This window comes from Typha angustifolia, chromosome 13 (assembly GCF_048772165.1).
Source record: "Typha angustifolia cultivar Huaian chromosome 13, ASM4877216v1, whole genome shotgun sequence".
NCBI classification, from domain to species: domain Eukaryota; kingdom Viridiplantae; phylum Streptophyta; class Magnoliopsida; order Poales; family Typhaceae; genus Typha; species Typha angustifolia.
Window position 1 is genome coordinate 13099794 of NC_133251.1, and position 19280 is coordinate 13119073.

Genomic DNA, 19280 nt, shown 5'->3' on the forward strand with positions numbered 1-19280 from the left:
ATGTAACATGATGTATACCCAGTGGCCAATAGCAAGTATAGATTGTGTTCCAGGAGAGGAATTTATATGCCTCGTAGAAGTTTTGATAGGCCTTGAAGAAGCTTTCCTTCCAGAACTGACCTTAATACTGAAGTAAAAAGGATTATGCTACAACATGCCTACAATACTTGCAAACTTCCTTCACATCTTAACTAGTGCTCTTTGAAACAGTAGTATCCTATGGTTGCTACTGCATGAGTTACTTGACCAAAAAGTGATTTAACATTAGACAGTGAAAAACGAGGTTTACGAAGGAGGTAAGTTTTCAAAGTAAACTCAGAGTTCATATATGACAACGTCGTTAGTGACAGAAGATCACATCATCCAGAAAATATACACTAGCCCTATTACATTACAATGTAAAGCTGATCTGTCACGCATATGCCCTAGATCTGCTTCGAAACTGTAACATATGATATCAATAGGATGATCTTCTCTTTTTACTGAGATTCATCAGGTCATTATAAGACTGTAAGCTCACCCCAACATCTTCATCATACTCGAGACCAAGATCCTCCTGCAAAAGATAAAGAGTAATTAGAGAGACAGTAACAGAAGAAGGGGTCTGTTATGCATAAGGCAAATCGTGAATGGTATTTATCATGTATAAAGCAAATGTAGAAAGGTACCATGTGTCTGGGGTTCCCAGGTAAGAATCCCAGTCTTTTAGCTGATGAGGTAGAGAAAAATAAAATAGAAAATTAAGAGCAATGACTAATATAAACCTTAAAATCTTTTGGATCCTTCGGCGAATTCTCAGTTATAGCATCCCACAGATCCTTGAAAATCCTCTTTCGTTTTCGCCACTGATTAACTTTATCAGAATATGTTTCTTCAATCACCTTCTTGTCCTCTGGTTTTACCAAAACAACTCCATTGCGCAATTTCTTTAGCTTTTCTTCCATTTCCTGGACCTGGATGATAAGAGTTTCCAATTTTACTATTAATATGAAGGCATGTCTTCATTATGAAGGATTACCGGATATATCTATTTACTTCATTTTGTAATTTAGCCTCTTTAGCATGAATTTCTCCCAAAGTCAAGTTTGACTGAAGAGCTCGAATTTCTGCATTAGAATGTGTGAATAGTTATTATTCACTCCCACTCTTAAATCTTTATAGTATTCAAAATACTATTCTCCAAGAAAACAAATTTTATTGGAGCATACCAGCCTCAACCTCACTTATGGCTTTCTTCTGAGTTTCAAGTTCTTCTTGTAGTTTGCTATTTTCCTTCTTCATCTGATCCAGTTCTTGTCCATTCGGTATCTTAAATTGGTCTTGCCGAGCAAGGTAAATCTTTTGCTTACCATACTCCTTGAAGGAAATCTGTCCACTATCAGATAATGTGTCCAGTGCTTTCTGTACTGCTGTCTTTTTGAGATTATACTTTTGCAACGCATCAGCAACATTCTGAGAATTCAAAGGCCTATTTTGCTGACAAAAGAATTGATGAAGAATGAGCCAAGTAAACTGTTTCATAATGTCAGTCACAGTCACGCTTTGAATTCCAGTGAATGGAGAACCAATTAAGGAATATATCATTAGGGAAAGTTGACTCGTTCAAGACCTGTAGACTAACATCCACCAATGATATGAGTAATACTAATGCTCAATTATGATATACTGAATGTCAATATGTCATGTAGATCTAGGTTTCTGTTATGAACCAAATCTGGAACGATCCGTTCATAGAAAAATTATAAAAAATTTATGAGGTGATAGTCCCACGTGTTAGAGTTCTTTTGGCTTTAGTTTGAATGGATTTAGAGATTGGAGCAAGAAATTATGGCCAAAAGCGTGAAGGAACATCGAAACGGAGCTGAAATGAGAATACTAATGTTGCGGCGGTCATCGGAAAGTGGCAGATAGCCATGGGATGGTGGATGTCGACCGTAGGGTAGGTGTGGATTAGGGCTTGATAACTTGAAAGAATTTCTAAGGTTAAGATCTACTCCTAGAAAAATAGACGATTACGATTAAAAGATAAAGGCAAGGTAAATAAATTAACTAAACTCAATATTTATTCCACATTTCATGATCCCCAAATAATAATGACCACTCCTATTTATATGATAGAATTTCGTTCATTAACCATGTAACTTAGAAAAGCACCGGAAAAGTGAAGACACCAGAATTGTGGTTCAGTGTCCTAGATGTCTTCTATATAGGAAGTTGGAGTAGCTGCAACAACTGTAGTATAACAATTAGTTGTGAATGAATGATCTTATGAGTATTCATCTTTTCCTTTTGTTTGATGTGTATTTCTGAGTTAGCTGCGTCAGTGTCCTACACCCTAAAGCTACAAAAAAGTTATAGGTGCAAATGATACTATGAGTTAGTAATTTAACGGTTATGCTTATGAACCAAAATGGAATACACCTACCAGCAACTTGAAATCCTTCAACACAGTGCATAATCAGAATATAACTCATGGAAAGGCTAACCATGGCAACGGTAAGATAGCAACTCTCAGATAACACAGCCTTTTAGAGGCTGAACATTAAGAAATAGAGGCATACTGAAAAGCCCTATTTAGAAAATGAACACTAACAAATGGAGGCAAACAGCTGAAGACTTTCAATCAGAAGGAATTACATGTCTATCTTACAGTACAACTGTGGGAAGGTGCAAAAATTGGACAAGATATTGAACATTATGGGATGGCTAATGGGAGAAATATGGATGATTCATGCGGCCGAGAAGGCCAACTTGACTCATCCATTGGTTGAAAGGGTGGTCTGGACATACAAGCAAAACCCAGAACAAAGAAGGGTTAGAGGATCATCTGATGCCCATAATTATACATTTCCATCAAACAAAAGCTAAACCTAAATTATGTGAATCAAACATAACATGAAAGACTCAAGGAACAACGGACTGTTGCAATATCACTGGAAAGGTAGATCCATAAAGCAGTAGGGAACGAAATTAGGACCCAAACTCAAAACCTTGCAGCGAAGTTGAGTGCTACAAATTACATCAATCCGAAGCAAAGTGCCCACCCTAGATTTTAGTACTAATGAGGCATGAAAGAGACCACAAAATGAAACATGGGGAAAAAAATTCCAGATCTCTCAACTAAAATTGTAATATCGAACATAATCCAAGCACAAGACACAGTACTGATCACATCAAAAAGGAAACGAGAGCAATGTTCACCTCATTGACGAAGCCGAGGACGATCCCTGCAAACCATCGCATGTAGATGAATACACGTGCGAAGGTATGAGACCAAAAGTGGAGAGATAGAAGTACCTTCGACGCTATCGGATTTGGGCGCGCGCGCCATCTTCTCCTCCTCTTCGTCGACTTCACTTTCACCTCTGGGAGAGGGAGAGGGAGAAGGAGATCGATGGGAGTGGAGTGAGTCGACCTATACTATACTTACCTTGGCTCTCTGCCTTGCGTCTCTCCATTTATTCGTTTGATTTCATTATTGCTCTTCATTTCTGGGAGTTCCCTCCAAAATCCATAGACTCAAACCAGCGAACTACTTTTGAATCCAAGATTTGGACCCAATATTTAGATAATTCAATCCAATGTCTTGTACTTCTGAGTTCTTAACCAATATTAGTTGGTTTTCTTTTATTATCATAAAAATTCGCAGCCGTGTCTAGATGATTTGGTGACAAAAATCTACGGTTCTGAAGGCTAAAAATTTAGACACAAAAATGTTTCTTACGACCAATAATACCTCATAGAATTGTTAAACAAACCTGATCGAGAGTATATCAATTAGAATTAGAGAACGACCATTGGGAGTTGTCGCCCGTTATTGCCGTCTGGATGACCATAATAGCGGTTTAATTTTTTTTTTTATTAACTATTTATTAATTTAACTTTAAAATATTAATTTAATCAACTATTATTTTAATCTCTCTACTTCTATTCTGATCCATCCATTTATAAAAGATAATTTAACTATTTACTAAAATATCTGTACCGGTCATATTGTTTTACAACCAAATAGTATAACAATTTATACTAATAAAAACTCTATTATGTAAATCTAGAAAAATAAATATAGCTGAAGTAATATGGAACTTATTTTACGAGTGAACACATTAAAACAGCATAGAGATTTTTAACATGCCCTCCTCTTGGCATGAATTATGAGCAAATCGGATTATGAAACATAATCTTGGCCGTGATAATTTGGAGGAACAAGATAATAAAATCTTTCAAAGCCCTTCTCCATTTTGTGGGCTTATAGAAAAAAAAACATTTATGATTAGATCCTCTTTCCTATTTTAGTGGAATACGAATTTAATTTGAGAGAAGAGATTAAATTAAGGTTTGAGAATAATATATAAGTTCTTGCTTCGGTTAGGTAGGATAATTAGATAAAGAAAGAGATTTTTTATTTAGTGAGATTAAACTATGGAAAGCTAGCAATATACTTATTAATGCAGCTGTGGAAAACGAGATGCCAGAGTATACAACTACTTAAAACATCCAACGAGGGCTAGCTAGCAAAACCAAGCTTCTACTCCCAACTATTTGGGACCATTTATCTTATTCCCTTTACTCCATGTGTATATATTTACTGCACTTGCATCTGGTCAGCAAAAATATGCTTTCATTTTATTATTGCAACCCTCCCCTTTTACCAGGGCAATGTACCCTATGTTATAAAAGATGGCATAGATAGCATAGACAGCAATAAAAGGAGAATATAATTATGGATAATGCCAAAAGAAATACTGCATCATAATCATACCAAAATTATTGCTGTTATCTTCCCTATGCTTCCAAAACAAGAAGATACTAATGTTATATAATATCAGCCATCGATGGCCATTAAAAGAGCTAGTAGTAGAAATAAGCTTTCAGAACAACAGCTCATCAATATCCATTGGGCTCAAGATTATTACACAATGCAACACAATCCCAAAACTGCCTTACCTTTATTTCCAAGTCCACTTCTCCTAAAATTACATGTAATAATCAATACATTAAATGGTGCACATCTCTGATATTAGATCAATGGATCTATTCGGCATTTTCCCTGTTGTATAAGATGCCAATGATTGACCACAAGTTAATATACAGAGAAAAGTTCGAACGCTTATATTTCCCCGACTGTAGTATATCATCAACTCCCTCTTAAACAGGAGGAAGTCATTCGCCCCCCAAAACAGTTGAAAAACCAAATTGCCCCACAAAATGATTGAAAAAAACCAAAAGAAGATCACGGTCATCAAAGCTGCATTTGCTACAGTGCAAAAGATAAATAGCATAACTTATTCCACACGGATACTCACTTTTTTATTTTATTTTTTTTGGTTAGAAACCATTTTCCTAATAATTGTAGACAATCCTATTTCTTAAAACCTATTTTGGTTTAACATCAGCATGTACATAATTTAAACTTACCCTGATTTGACGAGCACATTCACCAAGACTTTAACCTAATATAGCAGAAATAGAGATTACATGCTATATAATTGTGCGGAAATGCTGTGTGCCAACCATATATGACAGATCAGAAGCCAAAGGAAACAAGATATGATTATATAAAAAGACACAAAGCCATTGTTTAAGTATATATCTGCACACTAGAGATACAGTTACAATTATACAAGTAAAAGCATGTAAAATTTAATTGACTTTGTGGTTCTGCATATTTCTGTTACACTTCTGCTTCTGCATATTTCTGTTACATTAATTTGGTATCTGGTATCTGTATAGAAGATGACTATTGCCATAGAAGTTAAACCATAGTCTTGGTGAAGTACCTCCATACAACAATAACTACTTAGGCAAAACCATACTTTTAATTTTTCATTAAGTGACAAACGAATAGCACTAAAACATAAGCAGTTAAGTAGAGCATAACAAGCAGAAAGTGAAATTAACTGTTCTCCTCAAGTCTATCTTGCTTCAGTGGACACTGTAATGCAGCAGAAAATAACAAATGTTGCATATATTGGATGCAATAATATGATGTAGTGGGCGCCTTCTCTAATTTCCTCATTACTTAACAGACTTCCATTTGCATGACACCAAGGATCATAAACCAGGAGGAGTTAACTAAAAGATTTAGGATGCCAATTCAAATTCTACCCTCATCAGTTTGTCTGTAAAAGTTAAGTCTCTCTAGAGTCTAGACTACAAATTGCAACTCTGAGAAAAATCTCATCCCATGGCATGAAAAGTTAAGCACTTTATCCCTCTTCACCTTAAAATAGATGTTCACAATCATTGGCCAGAAAATCTTTGCTCAAATTCTAATGTATGTATCTATGTATATTACCAGTTTGTCTAAAAAAGGAAGTTCTACAAACTAGATTATGTCAGATGTTCAAAAGTGGAAAACCTTTTATGTTCTTCATTAGACTATACTAATCATATAAACAGAAACTTCAAAATAAATTGGTAAAACCAAATAAGTATTTCAAGTGGTTGGCATCTATACTATTCTCACAAATAGAACTTCAGATAATATCCATCAAAAAATAAATGGGTTTAAATATATTTTACCCCTCAAGTACATTAGCATAAAATCACTTGACCTCCTATACTTATTTTTTGTATCACTTAACTCCATCTACTTTGACTAAGTGAAACTGTAAAGTTTCTGTCCAAATTAACGGTGTCTAACATTTGACCAGCTGCTTTTCCATCCTTTCTTCACTCTTATGGACTAACTCTGTCATCACATAAGAACTAAGAAATAAATTGAAATCTACCTCTAATAAAGTGTAGGGTAGAAGTGAGGGGTGATATTGTTTAAACAAAAACCTTCTCCTCCAATACATTATTGTTAACAAAAATAATAGAAATATTTAAGTAATTTTAACTTTTAAGTATCTCGTTAACAATGTTATCAGTTTTGCTTTAGTCGTAAGTATATGAAGTAAAGTGATAGAAAAATAAGTATAGGAGGGTAAAGTGGTTTTATACTAAGTACAGCTGTACAGGGAGGGTTAAATGTATTAAACACAAAATAAATCTACTTGCGTTAGTCTATATTTATTTCAGAGTAAGACTTCCTTCGAGTTGTCACATTATGGATTCAGTTTATGCCCTTGATAGCAAACAGAATTTAGAAGTAGTTGATTCAAAGATCACAAAGAAAAATGCTTCTAGATGTACAACAACTTGTGTAGGGGCAGTAAAAAATCCAGTGAAGCTCTATCAAATAATTTGGAATAAAGGCTGATATTTGTTGATCAGTTTAAGAGGTAAAAAAAGTGGAAGGTCCATCAGGCCACTCTAGTGACAATTACTGCTCAAAAAATTATACAAAGTATCTAAAGTTTTAGATGTTGGATGCTGAGGTGCATTAGTCATATAGGAAAATTATTGGTCAGAGGCACTACATCCGAACTCCGAAGTGAATAATAGGCCCTGCCGCTTCTCCCCCTTGACAATAAAAGTTCTAAAGCAACAATAAAAGTTCCAAAGCAAGAACTTGGATAAGAAAATAGGAGAGGATGAATTACATTAGAAGTCACAACTCTTAATGTAATTAAAATTGCACTTTAAACAAATTCGTTATTTGCACTATACTCTCATTAGTTATTCACCTTGTTACCCATTAGATAATTGAAGGAAAATTAATCTGTCAGTCTGTCCCATAGTTAAAGTTAGCAATGCTTGGTGGAAAATTAGATTCCCACAGAACAAGTCCAATTCAAAAACTAATCAGATGCTAATGTCCAAGTGACCAAGTACCAAGCCTGAGATGTTTCCCTTCATACAATTGACATCAATATTACTATTGCACACTTAACTGTGAGCCCTTTGTTCAATGGTTTCAATCATTGAAGTGCAAAGCCTTATATATCATCCAAAGATGGGAATGTATCAATTTGACCAGTCAAATCACCTTATTTACCCATAAGAATAGCACTTCAATACCCGTACCAGCTTCTGGCCTAGAACGACCAAATTATAATAAAGCGGATCTATTTGATAAGACCATGACAAATATATGTAAGAATCTAAGGCATTATTTCAAAGTCTTCTCTAATGAATTAAAACAAGTCTAAGTCTAACCTTCTAGACATCATTTGCCAGCCAACAGGGTATTAACCTTAGCCATTACTATCTGAAACATAAATTTATACGGAACCCTAAAATGGAAAACTTAATCATTTCTAAAGCACAAATTATGAACTTTCTTTTAAGAACATCATGTCAACGAAGTGTTAAAACACAAACTAGTGATATCCTATCCAGATAATGTGTGCCATATAACATAATTTCTATGACATCCACATGGTTCCATTCTTAAAAATAAGTGATCATATAGTTCTCAGTTCTCACAGAATAAGGAATGAGAGAAAGCACAACTCAATGATGAGAAGGCTTCAGAAGGGAAAGAATTTTAGTACTCACACTCTCAGTCAAAGCTACAACAGAGAATAGAGGACTTGCCATAACATTATATGGCAAGTTGCTGGTAGAGTACTCTACCTTCTGGGTCGCAACTTCATATCATAAAATTCAGGACCAACTGCTTCAAAAAGTCCAGCACATAAAGAAATAGCTACACAAAGAGGAACATGACCGCTTTCCATTTAAATGTTACTGTCCCAACGGTGTGAAAAACGAGCCAATGATGTTGGATCCCACTTCTCAAGCATAACATGTATCAAAATCATATAGCTAATACCACAGTAAACTCATGCCGTTGGAAATCAGAAAGTGTACGGGGCATTAACTAAACAGTAAGGTAAGCCAGTTTTGCAGCCCTATTAAACAAAGCTCATACTGAAAAGAATGATCAATATTTGAATACTGAGATATTATAGAAAGTCCAAAATTGTAAGTGATACTGCATAAAACAAATGATGTCTAACACATTGGTGTTTGCTGGATTGTGCCTTGTGGGCTACAGGCAAGGGATTGAGATCCTAAAAACAGAACTATCTGATTTCAAAAGTATGGGATGAACTGCTGGATTGATTTCACAATCATGGTTGCATTGCAACTTATGTAAAGATCAGTCTAATAAAGGTAGGAAGAGGAGGAAAGAAGAACGATAAGAATAGAGGGAATAGAAGAACCAAAAGAAGTAAAAGAACAATGAGACCAACAAAACAAATGAAAGAGGCGCCCTCAAGAATTCTTGTAGTCAAAATAAGTAGCCAAATAATCCAATTTTGAAACCACCCCTTGGTAGAGACATGAATAAGGCATGAAAAGGAAAATTAAAAAATTTAAACTCTTAAATCTTAATCAATCCACCACAGCATTATTAGGACTGCTGACCCATTGGGACTTTGGAGCTCAATTAGGAGGGCCGAGAAATGAATGAATTTTATAAAGAAAGTGATACCCAAATACAGATCGTAATTGTAGGGAGTTCTACACTACATTAAACAACAAAAAGCACTTAGATTCGACTATAGCCTAAAAGTAACACAATTTTCCAAATATATAAGTATCCTGAAACCAATATGTCACGTCCAATCATCCATAGACCCTAATTATTTTAACCATTATCCTGCTTCAACTTTTTAAGTAATGATTTCAGTGTTTCGAATGTGTGGTTTAAATAAAAAATAACAAAATAAATGTATAGCAATTTAAATACCCTATATTTGCCTAAAGCAAGGATACTAAAAACAGAACTATCCAGACTTCAACAAGTCAACTATGAAGACTAGTCAAACTATACACCTGAACCTAGGCAGTTTTCTTGACATCCATATGTGCTGAGATTCTCCTACCATACAGCACAGAAACGACAATATTGCAACCAAAAATTTTGTTCCATTGAGCGACAGTCAAAGTACCATCCTTGCAAGATTGTGCCTTTCACATAGTATAACAAAGTACCATAAGACAATGAATTAATCTAGAAATAGGCAAGCCATAAGGGATCTAAACATATCTACAATGACATTTATGAGGAATAAGTTATTCCAATGAAAGAACAAACATACATCTCTCTCTATATATATAAAACAAGAAAACTTCAAGCATAAGCACCAGTAAAATGCAAGGAACCGTGATGTGGACATTAGTGACATATTACACGGGCAATATATCAATGAGTGCAGTTTCTCCTTGGCGAAATTTGTCTTAAGTCAATTATTTTTATTATACATTTATTATTTATAATGTTTAAGGTTATATGTGCATCTTTTACAATTGTTTAGCCCTATATATACGCCAATTTTTTACTCAATCAGGATTAATGAAGGAATGAAAAATTTTAAAATTTATTTCCAATGTGAGTTTTAGGTGTGAAACCTTAATTGAGAATTGAGGTATGAAGCCCCATTCCTTTTCTCTTTCTAACCATCATCATTCCTAGAATACAAACAATCCTGTCATTTCACATCAGACCGCTAAAAATAGCTAGTTGCATGCATGTTCTCCATAAATTTCAGAATAATAGTAATAACAAGGAGATAAGAGATATGCACATACCGAATTTCTGCACACATTAGCAACTACACCTACGAGAAAAAAAATTTGTCATGTAATAAGGACTGCCACCTAAATGCAAATATATCATAATAGAGACATTACTGAACTAAAAAAAATGATGTAAAAGACTATAACAAATTAAAGAGTATCCTAAGACCTATAGGAAACTTTACCATGCTAAATTTCAGTGTAGGTGATGCAACCAGCAGTCTCCAATCGAGGGCCTCCAGAACAGAAAGCAAAGATCAGATATTGAAAAGTTTGAACGTTGAAACACGAGGAAAAAAAAATCAAAGACATTACTAAAAGGTTTTAGAGAGAAATGACAAATTTCGTCAATTCATCTAATTCATCACAACAAAATCAAATGTGTAACAGCTTTCCAACTATATATTTTGACACCCAAAGAAAATCTATAGTGCTCAAAGGTCTCAAATAAAGAAACAGAAAATGTTGTGAGAGAAGGTTTCATATTTCTTGAAAGCAATGCCCAGTAATATAAAAAAGATACATCAATTCGTAATAAGAGCTAAATAATTCCTTTCAAATTTTGATTATCCCATTAAGTTCCAATACATTGAGAAAGCCAATCTTTGATTTAGTAAAAGAGTCAGTTTCAAGATTTCCAAGCACATTAAGCTGCCCAGCAATCAAACCAGGGTACCTTCTTTTGTTTGCCCTGTAGCATCTAAAACATTGTTGATAATCCAGAGCCCTGGAAGAAACCCTGAACGAAAGACACAATTAGACTCACCAAGCAAACACCTCCGAAATATAAAGAACATGACAAATGTTAAAAAAAAAAATTTATTTCTAAGGCGAGCAAGCAGGATGGTAATTCTGACACAAATAAAAAAAAAATATTCAGTACATCTTTGAGTAAAAAGTTTAGCGGTACATGCCCATAAGCAAGCATGAAGCATATAACGCACGTAGCCCACTAGCTAAGCAACAAAGCCACAGCTCAGTATACTTAAGTATCCAAGCAAACAGAAAGGCCAACCAATTGTACTTATTTTAAATGTCACGGGATATTCATTCACTATGATAGCCTCAAATCTTGTTTGCAGTTCAGCTAGATAAGTCCAAATAAGTGGTATCACAAGTGAGTAAGTAGTTTTCATAGATCTTCAAAAGTCCATGAGCAAGAATTATTTACAAGAGATGAAACGCCTTTGGCGAGTTGTCTTACAAGAAACAGAACACATTCCACTGTAAGAACTGCAATGTAGGAAGGACTGTAAGTCAATCATCTTTTCCACGCTTCATCCATGCGTTCTGACAATAAAGCTCCAAAGCAGCAGGGAAAAGACAATAAATGCCAAGGAATTAGATTTCAGTTCACAAGGTACATGCAAAGCTCAACAGCAGGTCAGAAAATCATCATCTTAATTCACTTGCCAGTGATAAATGGATGACTCAATGCTTGAGACACTGTCATCCTCTTTTCAGGATCCAATACAAATATTCTTTCAAGAAGATCCTTAAAATTTGACAGCATCTTGGGATCCTCGCCAGGGGAGCTTGAAATTAGAGCACCTATGTCCTTTGATTTAATATTCATAAGAAGTCTTTTTACAGTCTGCAGAGAAGAAAATAGAAGTCAATCAAGGAATGGCAATTTCAGGAAATCTGGCTAGTACAACACCAACCTTCTTTGTAACAGGATCCTCCTCTGTAGCATGGAAATTCATATCTTGATCAAAATGCTGATCTGTGAACGCACCCTACATTACCAGCAGCTACATCAGTAGAGAGGATTATTAAACTCGTTCATAAGCTTACTTTATGCTACATAGAGTCAAACTCTATGGCTTGCAATTCGCAGAGACTATAAAAATGTATAGAGGAACAACTTCAATCTAGTTTAGAAGAATATGCAACATATAGTTATACATTTCAAATTCAATGATATCCACTTAGAGAGCGCAATTATGTAAGTAAGAAGATCCTGTTCATAGTAAAATATCGGTTTCTGTATTGCTCACCTTTCGAAGCATCTTTTTGGGGAAGGAACCCTTTAGTTCCATATGGAGCCGAAGCATATCGTTATTTGATGGACCTGGAAACAACACTTTTCCAGTATAAAGTTCATATAAGCAGCAGCCCACTGACCATATATCCATCGGGTGATCATAAGGCAATCCAAGAACTGCATAATAAGAACATTGTCAATACAAGGTATATTGCCTGCATGACACCCAACCTAATATCAAGCCAAACAGGCAGATGGGTACATATTGAGCATTTGCTTCCACACCAAAAGCACAAGAAGATAATGAACAACAATGAAGATAACAAAATAAACAAAAACTTAAAGTATGGGGTGGATGTCAGTCTAGAAACTCACTTATTTCTGGGGCACGATAAAAGCGGCTTACGAGGTACGGCGTGATCTCGTTCTTACCAGCAAACATAGCATTACCAAAATCACAAAGCTTTAACACATTTTTAGCCTCATTTACCTATAAAGAGAACAATTGGATAGAAAAAAAGTGTCAAGTCTAGACATTTCTAATTGAAATCAAAGAAGGCTATCACATAAATCATGATTTATTACGTTGATACAGCGGCTGGCATGCTTTGTTACGAGAAAGAATGATGCAAAATGCAAATCATAAAAGGCCCATTTGAAATGACATACCAGCATATTATCCGGCTTTATATCACAGTGCAGGACGCCGCAATTTCTCAGATGCTTCAACGCAATGAAAAGCTGCTTTCCATATGCCCGCACAGCAGTCAGTTTAAGTCCAATGTTACGACCAAATTTCTTTAAAACTTCACGAAGATTCATATGAAGAGATTCAAAAACTAAACAAAGATGATTCCGATACTTGAAACTTGAAAGAAACCTAACGCAATGGCGTTTGTCCTCAGGATCAGCGCCTGCTAACTTCTTCAATATGACCAGCTCCTCCTGACCAGCCTTATACCTTTATATACAGCAACAAGGAGCAACATTATCAATTTCAAAGATTACCCAGCTTAAACCTAATTCTGAGTCCAGAGACAGTTTAAAGTTTACTCACATGGTCTCATTGTTACGTATAATTTTTATGGCTACTTCTTCAGGGTCACCTTTCCCAGCTTTAAGATCCTTTGCACGGACAACAGTTGAGAAAACTCCCTTCCCATGAGCTGCAATAACTTCATAACGACCATCAAGCACTTCTCCGAACCGGTAAGCTGTGGAGAGAGGAAAAAGAGAGCCCAATAAATGAAACTATGATGTCGAACATACAAATAAAAGTAAAACCACGAATTAAAAACAGATGCATTTCGACCAGCACTAGATATTATAACTTACAATAGTATCCTTCTGCGTCATCCCAATTATCATGAAAACCACTTGTAATTTGCAGACCTTCTCCCTTAACCTGCACCAATATATACGATAAGAAATCGATAATAGAAGAAAGTCAATTTTAAATGTGACAGCAACCGCAAATTCTTAAGTTTTATCAACCATTCGACGTCTTAACTACCTTATTTTGCACGTTAGTAAGATTCTAAATTCATTTCTCAGTTAGTGAATTCAATATATTAACAATACAATCTTAATCTTATCAAGAGTCATGCTACTGCTGATATAATATTTGATTAGAACTTTACTTTCTCCAGATGTGGGGAAGAAAATGATCCCATCACAATAGACATACAAGAACAAATTTCATCTATGCTTCATTGCTTCTTATCACACGTTCAACCACGTGACATACTATAACAACCAGGTCATATTCAAGCAAGTCTCGTATTTTCTGACATAGTAACCTCCATATAGAAGGAATTCAGTTCAATTTCCGCATACTAAATGAACCCAATACATAAGCAGTCACATAAAAAAGAGGCACACAATCATTTAAGAGAAATCAACTATAGATATAGTAAGTAATTCTATTGTCAAACTAACAAGATAGTTCCTCCAGTAGGTGAATGATAATAGGTAAATAAAAAGATAAAATGTTACCGGTTTACGAACTCCAGTAGGTGATTCTCCAAAGATATCATCACAAAACATATCTGTTGATTTCTCACTCTGGGAAAATATTATGAAGATTAGATAAAACTTCTTCCGAAACAACATATTCAAACTTACCCAACAAAAAATTGAATGCCAGAAACTACTCGATATCACTGAAAGCTTACTTTAGTATAATAGCCACTATTTTTTTTAAAAAAAATTAATATCACAACAGATGTAATAATAGGTGGCTATCAAACCTTGGGACTGCCTTCACCAAGCCCTGAAGCACCAATCATCTTCTCATTGGCTAAAACGCCATTTTGCATAGGTGACTTTACCACATTAAAAGATGAATCAGCAATATCTACATCTGCAGAATCATGTTTATTCTCAAGCTCTTCATAAGAGGTGCGATGGCTGATATTGCCAACATTCAGCTCTAGAGTTGTTCCCTTATCAATAGGTGCCTTCTCCCCTGTATCATATGAACACCACTAGTTAAAATACCAACAAAGGTTAATCAGTAAAGGAATATAAAAGGATAAATACTTATGCAAAACATATTTATCTATCAGTCATTTCTATGCAGCTGATTATTTCATAAGAAAAGAGGACCTTTCTCATTGTTATTAGGAAAAGATTCAGGCGGCTGCTGCTGCTGCTGCTGTAATTGCGGCTGTTTATACTTTTCCATAATAGCTTGTCTCCTTTTTCTACTTTCCTCCTTAATTTTGTCGATATCCTCTTCATCATGTTTCGCTAGTTGCTGTTCGATTTTCTCCTGATAATCTTCTTCTTCCTCCTCCCTAACACCAATTGACAGAAGAGAGATTAAACAAAATGAGTATAAAAAGTAAAATATTGTGATTAAATCAGTAAATAATAAAGTCCTACCTAATAAAATTCCTTTTGCCTTCTTCAGGTACCCGATTGCTGGAACCAACATTTCTGTCCATGCCCTTAGCTCTTGATCTGTCTTTGTAATTCTCCAGCTCATCATACTTTGAATACCTAGAATCCCTTTGTCTATCCTTACTGCTAACTCTATCCCTTTCAATCTGCTGACCTTGTTCTCTGTCTCCATGCACCTTGTCCCTAGCTCGATTCTTATCTCTGCCATCACGGTTTCTCTCCCTTTCACGCTCACTGTCAACCCTCTCCCTTTCCTTATACCTCTCCCTACTATTATCCCTTTGCTTCTCCCAATCTCGATCTCTTGTACTACCACTATGTCTTTCTCTCTCTCTGCCTCTGTCACGACTATGATGTCTGCTCTCCCTTCTATCCGGTCTACAGTAACTGCTACTCCGCTCTCTTTCCCTACGATCAACTTCATCCACATCAACACTCACTCTATCTGTAATAGTTCTACTATTTCTTCTTCTCTCTTTATCTCTTTCTTGACTGTCATGTCTGTCACTGCGTCCACCATGCCTAACATAACTACTGCTCCTCTCTCTTTCCCGATGGACCGCTCTTTCACTTTCTCGGCTTTTAACTGTATACCTTTCCAGTCTGTCATGTCTATCACCATCTTCATGATTGGAATTGTTCCCCAAACTGTCTTTGGAACCATTTTGCTTACCTCGAGCACCACCATCTGAACAAGGTTCCAAGCCCCTGTCATCAAATTTCTTTCTCGTATGGTCCGGGGACCTTGATCGATCCCTATATTGTGCTTCACCGTGGCAACTTATTTGTGTCGGGGACTGACTAAATTTGTCAGGTGAAATTCTTGGTGACACAGATCTTTTCTTCTTATCAATATATTTCCTGTCAATACCTCCCATTTCTGAATACCTATGTGATTCAAGCCTCTCCAAATTACTGTCAGTGCTTCTGGTCTCACCATCATCAATTCCTTTGGGCTTCACAAAATGTGAAGATTCTAGGGAAACAGGGGATCTTGATCTTGCTTGAACTTTTGAATCATTCACAAAGACATCTCTACGTCTCTTTTCCTTCTCAATTTTCCTCTCCCGAGATTTCGATTGTCCTCTTGTTGATTCATTACCATGTTCATTTTTATTCTCGTCATCACTCAATGAAGCATGCCCATCCAGCAGAGACCGACTATTGCCACCTGACTCCTGTCCCTTCACCCAAGCTTCATCTTTCTCGTCAGACTCCTCAGGTTGAGAAATCTCAAACATGTCGATATCTTTTCCTGTACTCCAGTTAGCATCATGCACCTTCTTGAAATAATCTTTCTGCAAAGAAACATTGCATCAACAGTAAATTACATGCTTCTGAGATTTTATTCAGGCGATTAAGTGGGATTCTGATTCATTTCTTAACAAAGCTATCTCCTTGCTTCAAGAACCAGCAAATTAGGTCTTATGCTAATTCCAAGAAAAACACAATATGCGTTCTTGAGAGAAATGAAGATAACCTATAAATACGCAGATTATAAAAGGTTGGAGATAAATCGAAACAGACCGGAGCGGAATTGGTATCGGCATTCTCTGGCTTGATCTCACCGGATTCAGCGTCGGAATCCCCTCCCACTACCAAACCGACGCCTTTCTCAGCACCCTCCTCTTCTTCCTCAAAAATCTCGCCCTCCTCGCGCTCGTCATCCACGGGATTCGCCGAGACAGATGAGACCACCTTCACTAAAGAACGAACGTTGTCTCCTTCGTCCTTCTCCCGCCCGTCCTTGCTCTCATGGCGGTTGTGGCGATGGTGGTGGTGGCGGCGGTGGTGGTGGTGCTTCCGGCGCTTCGACGACTCCTCCGGCCCCGTCTCCTCTGGCGACCTCCGATGCTTGCCGCTTGATGGGGAGGACCGCGGCTCTTCGATCGCCATGACGAGGGGGTGATTGGGGTAAAGAATTGAACCAATTAGGGTTAGGGTTTCGAAGGCGAAAAGGAAAGGAAAGGAAAGGTATTACGCGAGAGAGAGAGAGAGAGATGGGGTTGTGATACTTGATCAAATCAACGATCGATGAGACCCCTTTCGCACTATCTATCGTTATCATGTCTTATTAGCTCACCCTTAGAAGTTTCTTTTGCATAAATACCTTATATTAGTGCTAATACCCCCCCTCTAAATATATGTTTACATGTACACGCCTGAAATCTTTATTAATCTCACATTAATACCCTTAAAATTCTTGTTTCTCGCATTGATAATTTGATACCCCTTTGTTTCACGGGAATGTTTGGAAACATAACACATTTGTATGTCTATAATATAAGACCATATTTCATCGTTTAACTTCAACGTATTTGCCATTATTTATTTATATAAATAATTGATAGATATGGTGGAGTAGTAACCAGTAACACCATATTTTTAGGTCAGTCCTAGCAGCAGGTTATGGGTTCTAATCCCATCTTAAATATTAGGCTTGATATTTAATACAATTTATATTGAAATACGATGTTAATATTTAATAATTTTTTTACCAAAAAATCTATGTATTTATTATTCGATCCTGCATTATGGGTTTAATTCTAAAAAACACCTAAATATTAAAAAATAATAACAATATGTAATTATATACATAAGTTAACTAAACTATAAGTCATAATAGAAATATCTCACTGCCAATTAAAATAAGGAGCATAATATAATTAATCATAGAGTGGCTTGTTATGGGAAAGGGATCAAGCCGCTTTCGGCTAGTCATCAATAAGCCTCTCATTGATGATATATTGAGAGATGATGAAAAAAAAAAGCTCAGTAAGATAGGGTGGGGAGAGTTAGCGGTATTTCTCGATGGTTATATGTAGAGTTACTTGCAAATATCTAGAGAGAGGAGAATGGGATAGAAAAATTTTGAATAAAAGAATGGGAGATGATGGAAGAGTTGAAAGTATTTTTCCAAATGGTGATATATGAAGTCATCGTGGTAGACGGAGAAAAGTCAAAGGAGAGTGGAGGAATGGCTAACAATGTTTTTAAGTGGTGATGGGTAAAGTCATTGGTGGCAACTAGAGAGAGGCCAAAAGATAGGAGAAAAATAAAGAAAAACTAAGAAAAATGTGATTAAATGGCTAATAGCACCGGTGAGGCCTTTGTGTCCAATTAATCGCACCCAATTGGTCGGCTAGCCGACGGTGGTAACTAGAACAATCCTATTCAAACACTGGGATAATATAAAGGAAAAAATACTAAATGAGGAATAGTGTAGATATCTAAAAAATAATAATTTTAAGATTAATAAGAATGTTCTCCATTCTGTTACTTGTCGCCCAAATTATTTAACTCAATATTTTTTAGAATTAAATTCATAATGTAGGCGCAAAAAATATTCTTCATGTCTTACATCATACTGTAAAAAAATCAATAAAACGTTGATACTCACATATCTACAACCAGCAACGTCCACATTAATTAATAGCACATTTATATTTTTACCTTATGAATATAATATTTTTTGAAACATATTGATCATGTCTATAAACAAGATAAACAAGTGAGCCTATAATAATGTAAGGTGTCAATGATAATAAAAGTAAAATGCATGATACTTTTGATTATTTTCTCAAAATTATATAAAACTTCCGTTCACTTATGAAATAATAATTTATTTATTTTCGAATAAGCCTCTTACTGACTGACTGACGTAGTAACTAAATAACTGCATATATTTATACTGGTATAATAATTCATAATTATACATCTTCTCACTTTATACTACCAAATTAATAATAAAAAATTTATATATTCACCGTTGAGAGGACAACCCTCAAATTAGTTGACATTTCATTATTATATTATCTCTCAAATGTCACACCAAGTGTACTTTCTCAAAAATCACGGTATTATACTCTCTCTCTCTCTGGAAGGGCATAGTAACTGCAGTGTTACCTATCTTTTGAAAGTCATTGTATTGTACTCTTGATCAAATCTCTTGAAGAAGACAAAGGTGCTA

General features: G+C 35.7%; 2 protein-coding genes across 11 annotated transcripts; both read right to left on the reverse strand.

Moving 5' to 3' along the window:
• Window positions 1-302: 302 nt before the first annotated feature.
• LOC140773035 (homologous-pairing protein 2 homolog) lies at window positions 303-11127 on the reverse strand. The gene is made up of 9 exons (XM_073115357.1): window positions 11096-11127; window positions 10605-10655; window positions 10432-10460; window positions 3298-5050; window positions 3202-3227; window positions 1209-1476; window positions 1036-1106; window positions 765-953; window positions 303-556 (listed from the first exon to the last, which is right to left on the reverse strand). Exons 4-9 carry the CDS (start codon window positions 3329-3331, stop codon window positions 458-460), a joined length of 687 nt encoding a protein of 228 aa, XP_072971458.1. The 5' UTR covers window positions 3332-5050; window positions 10432-10460; window positions 10605-10655; window positions 11096-11127; the 3' UTR covers window positions 303-457.
• On the reverse strand, window positions 5533-17350 carry LOC140773033 (uncharacterized). 10 transcript variants are annotated; one of them, XR_012106394.1, is made up of 16 exons: window positions 16838-17350; window positions 15293-16608; window positions 15014-15204; window positions 14656-14873; window positions 14402-14470; window positions 13742-13811; window positions 13464-13620; window positions 13076-13367; window positions 12782-12896; window positions 12420-12583; window positions 12084-12158; window positions 11624-12013; window positions 11096-11158; window positions 10605-10655; window positions 10432-10454; window positions 5533-5740 (listed from the first exon to the last, which is right to left on the reverse strand). XR_012106394.1 is itself a non-coding variant. In XM_073115355.1 (12 exons), the coding sequence occupies exons 1-12, from the start codon at window positions 17204-17206 to the stop codon at window positions 11825-11827; spliced, it is 3225 nt and encodes a 1074-aa protein (XP_072971456.1). In that variant the 5' UTR covers window positions 17207-17350; the 3' UTR covers window positions 11444-11824. The 10 variants fall into 10 exon arrangements, 1 of the variants encoding a protein (XP_072971456.1); XR_012106393.1 differs by having other exon boundaries at window positions 5533-9810; XR_012106391.1 differs by having other exon boundaries at window positions 5533-10311.
• Between the last annotated feature and the right edge of the window lie 1930 nt (window positions 17351-19280).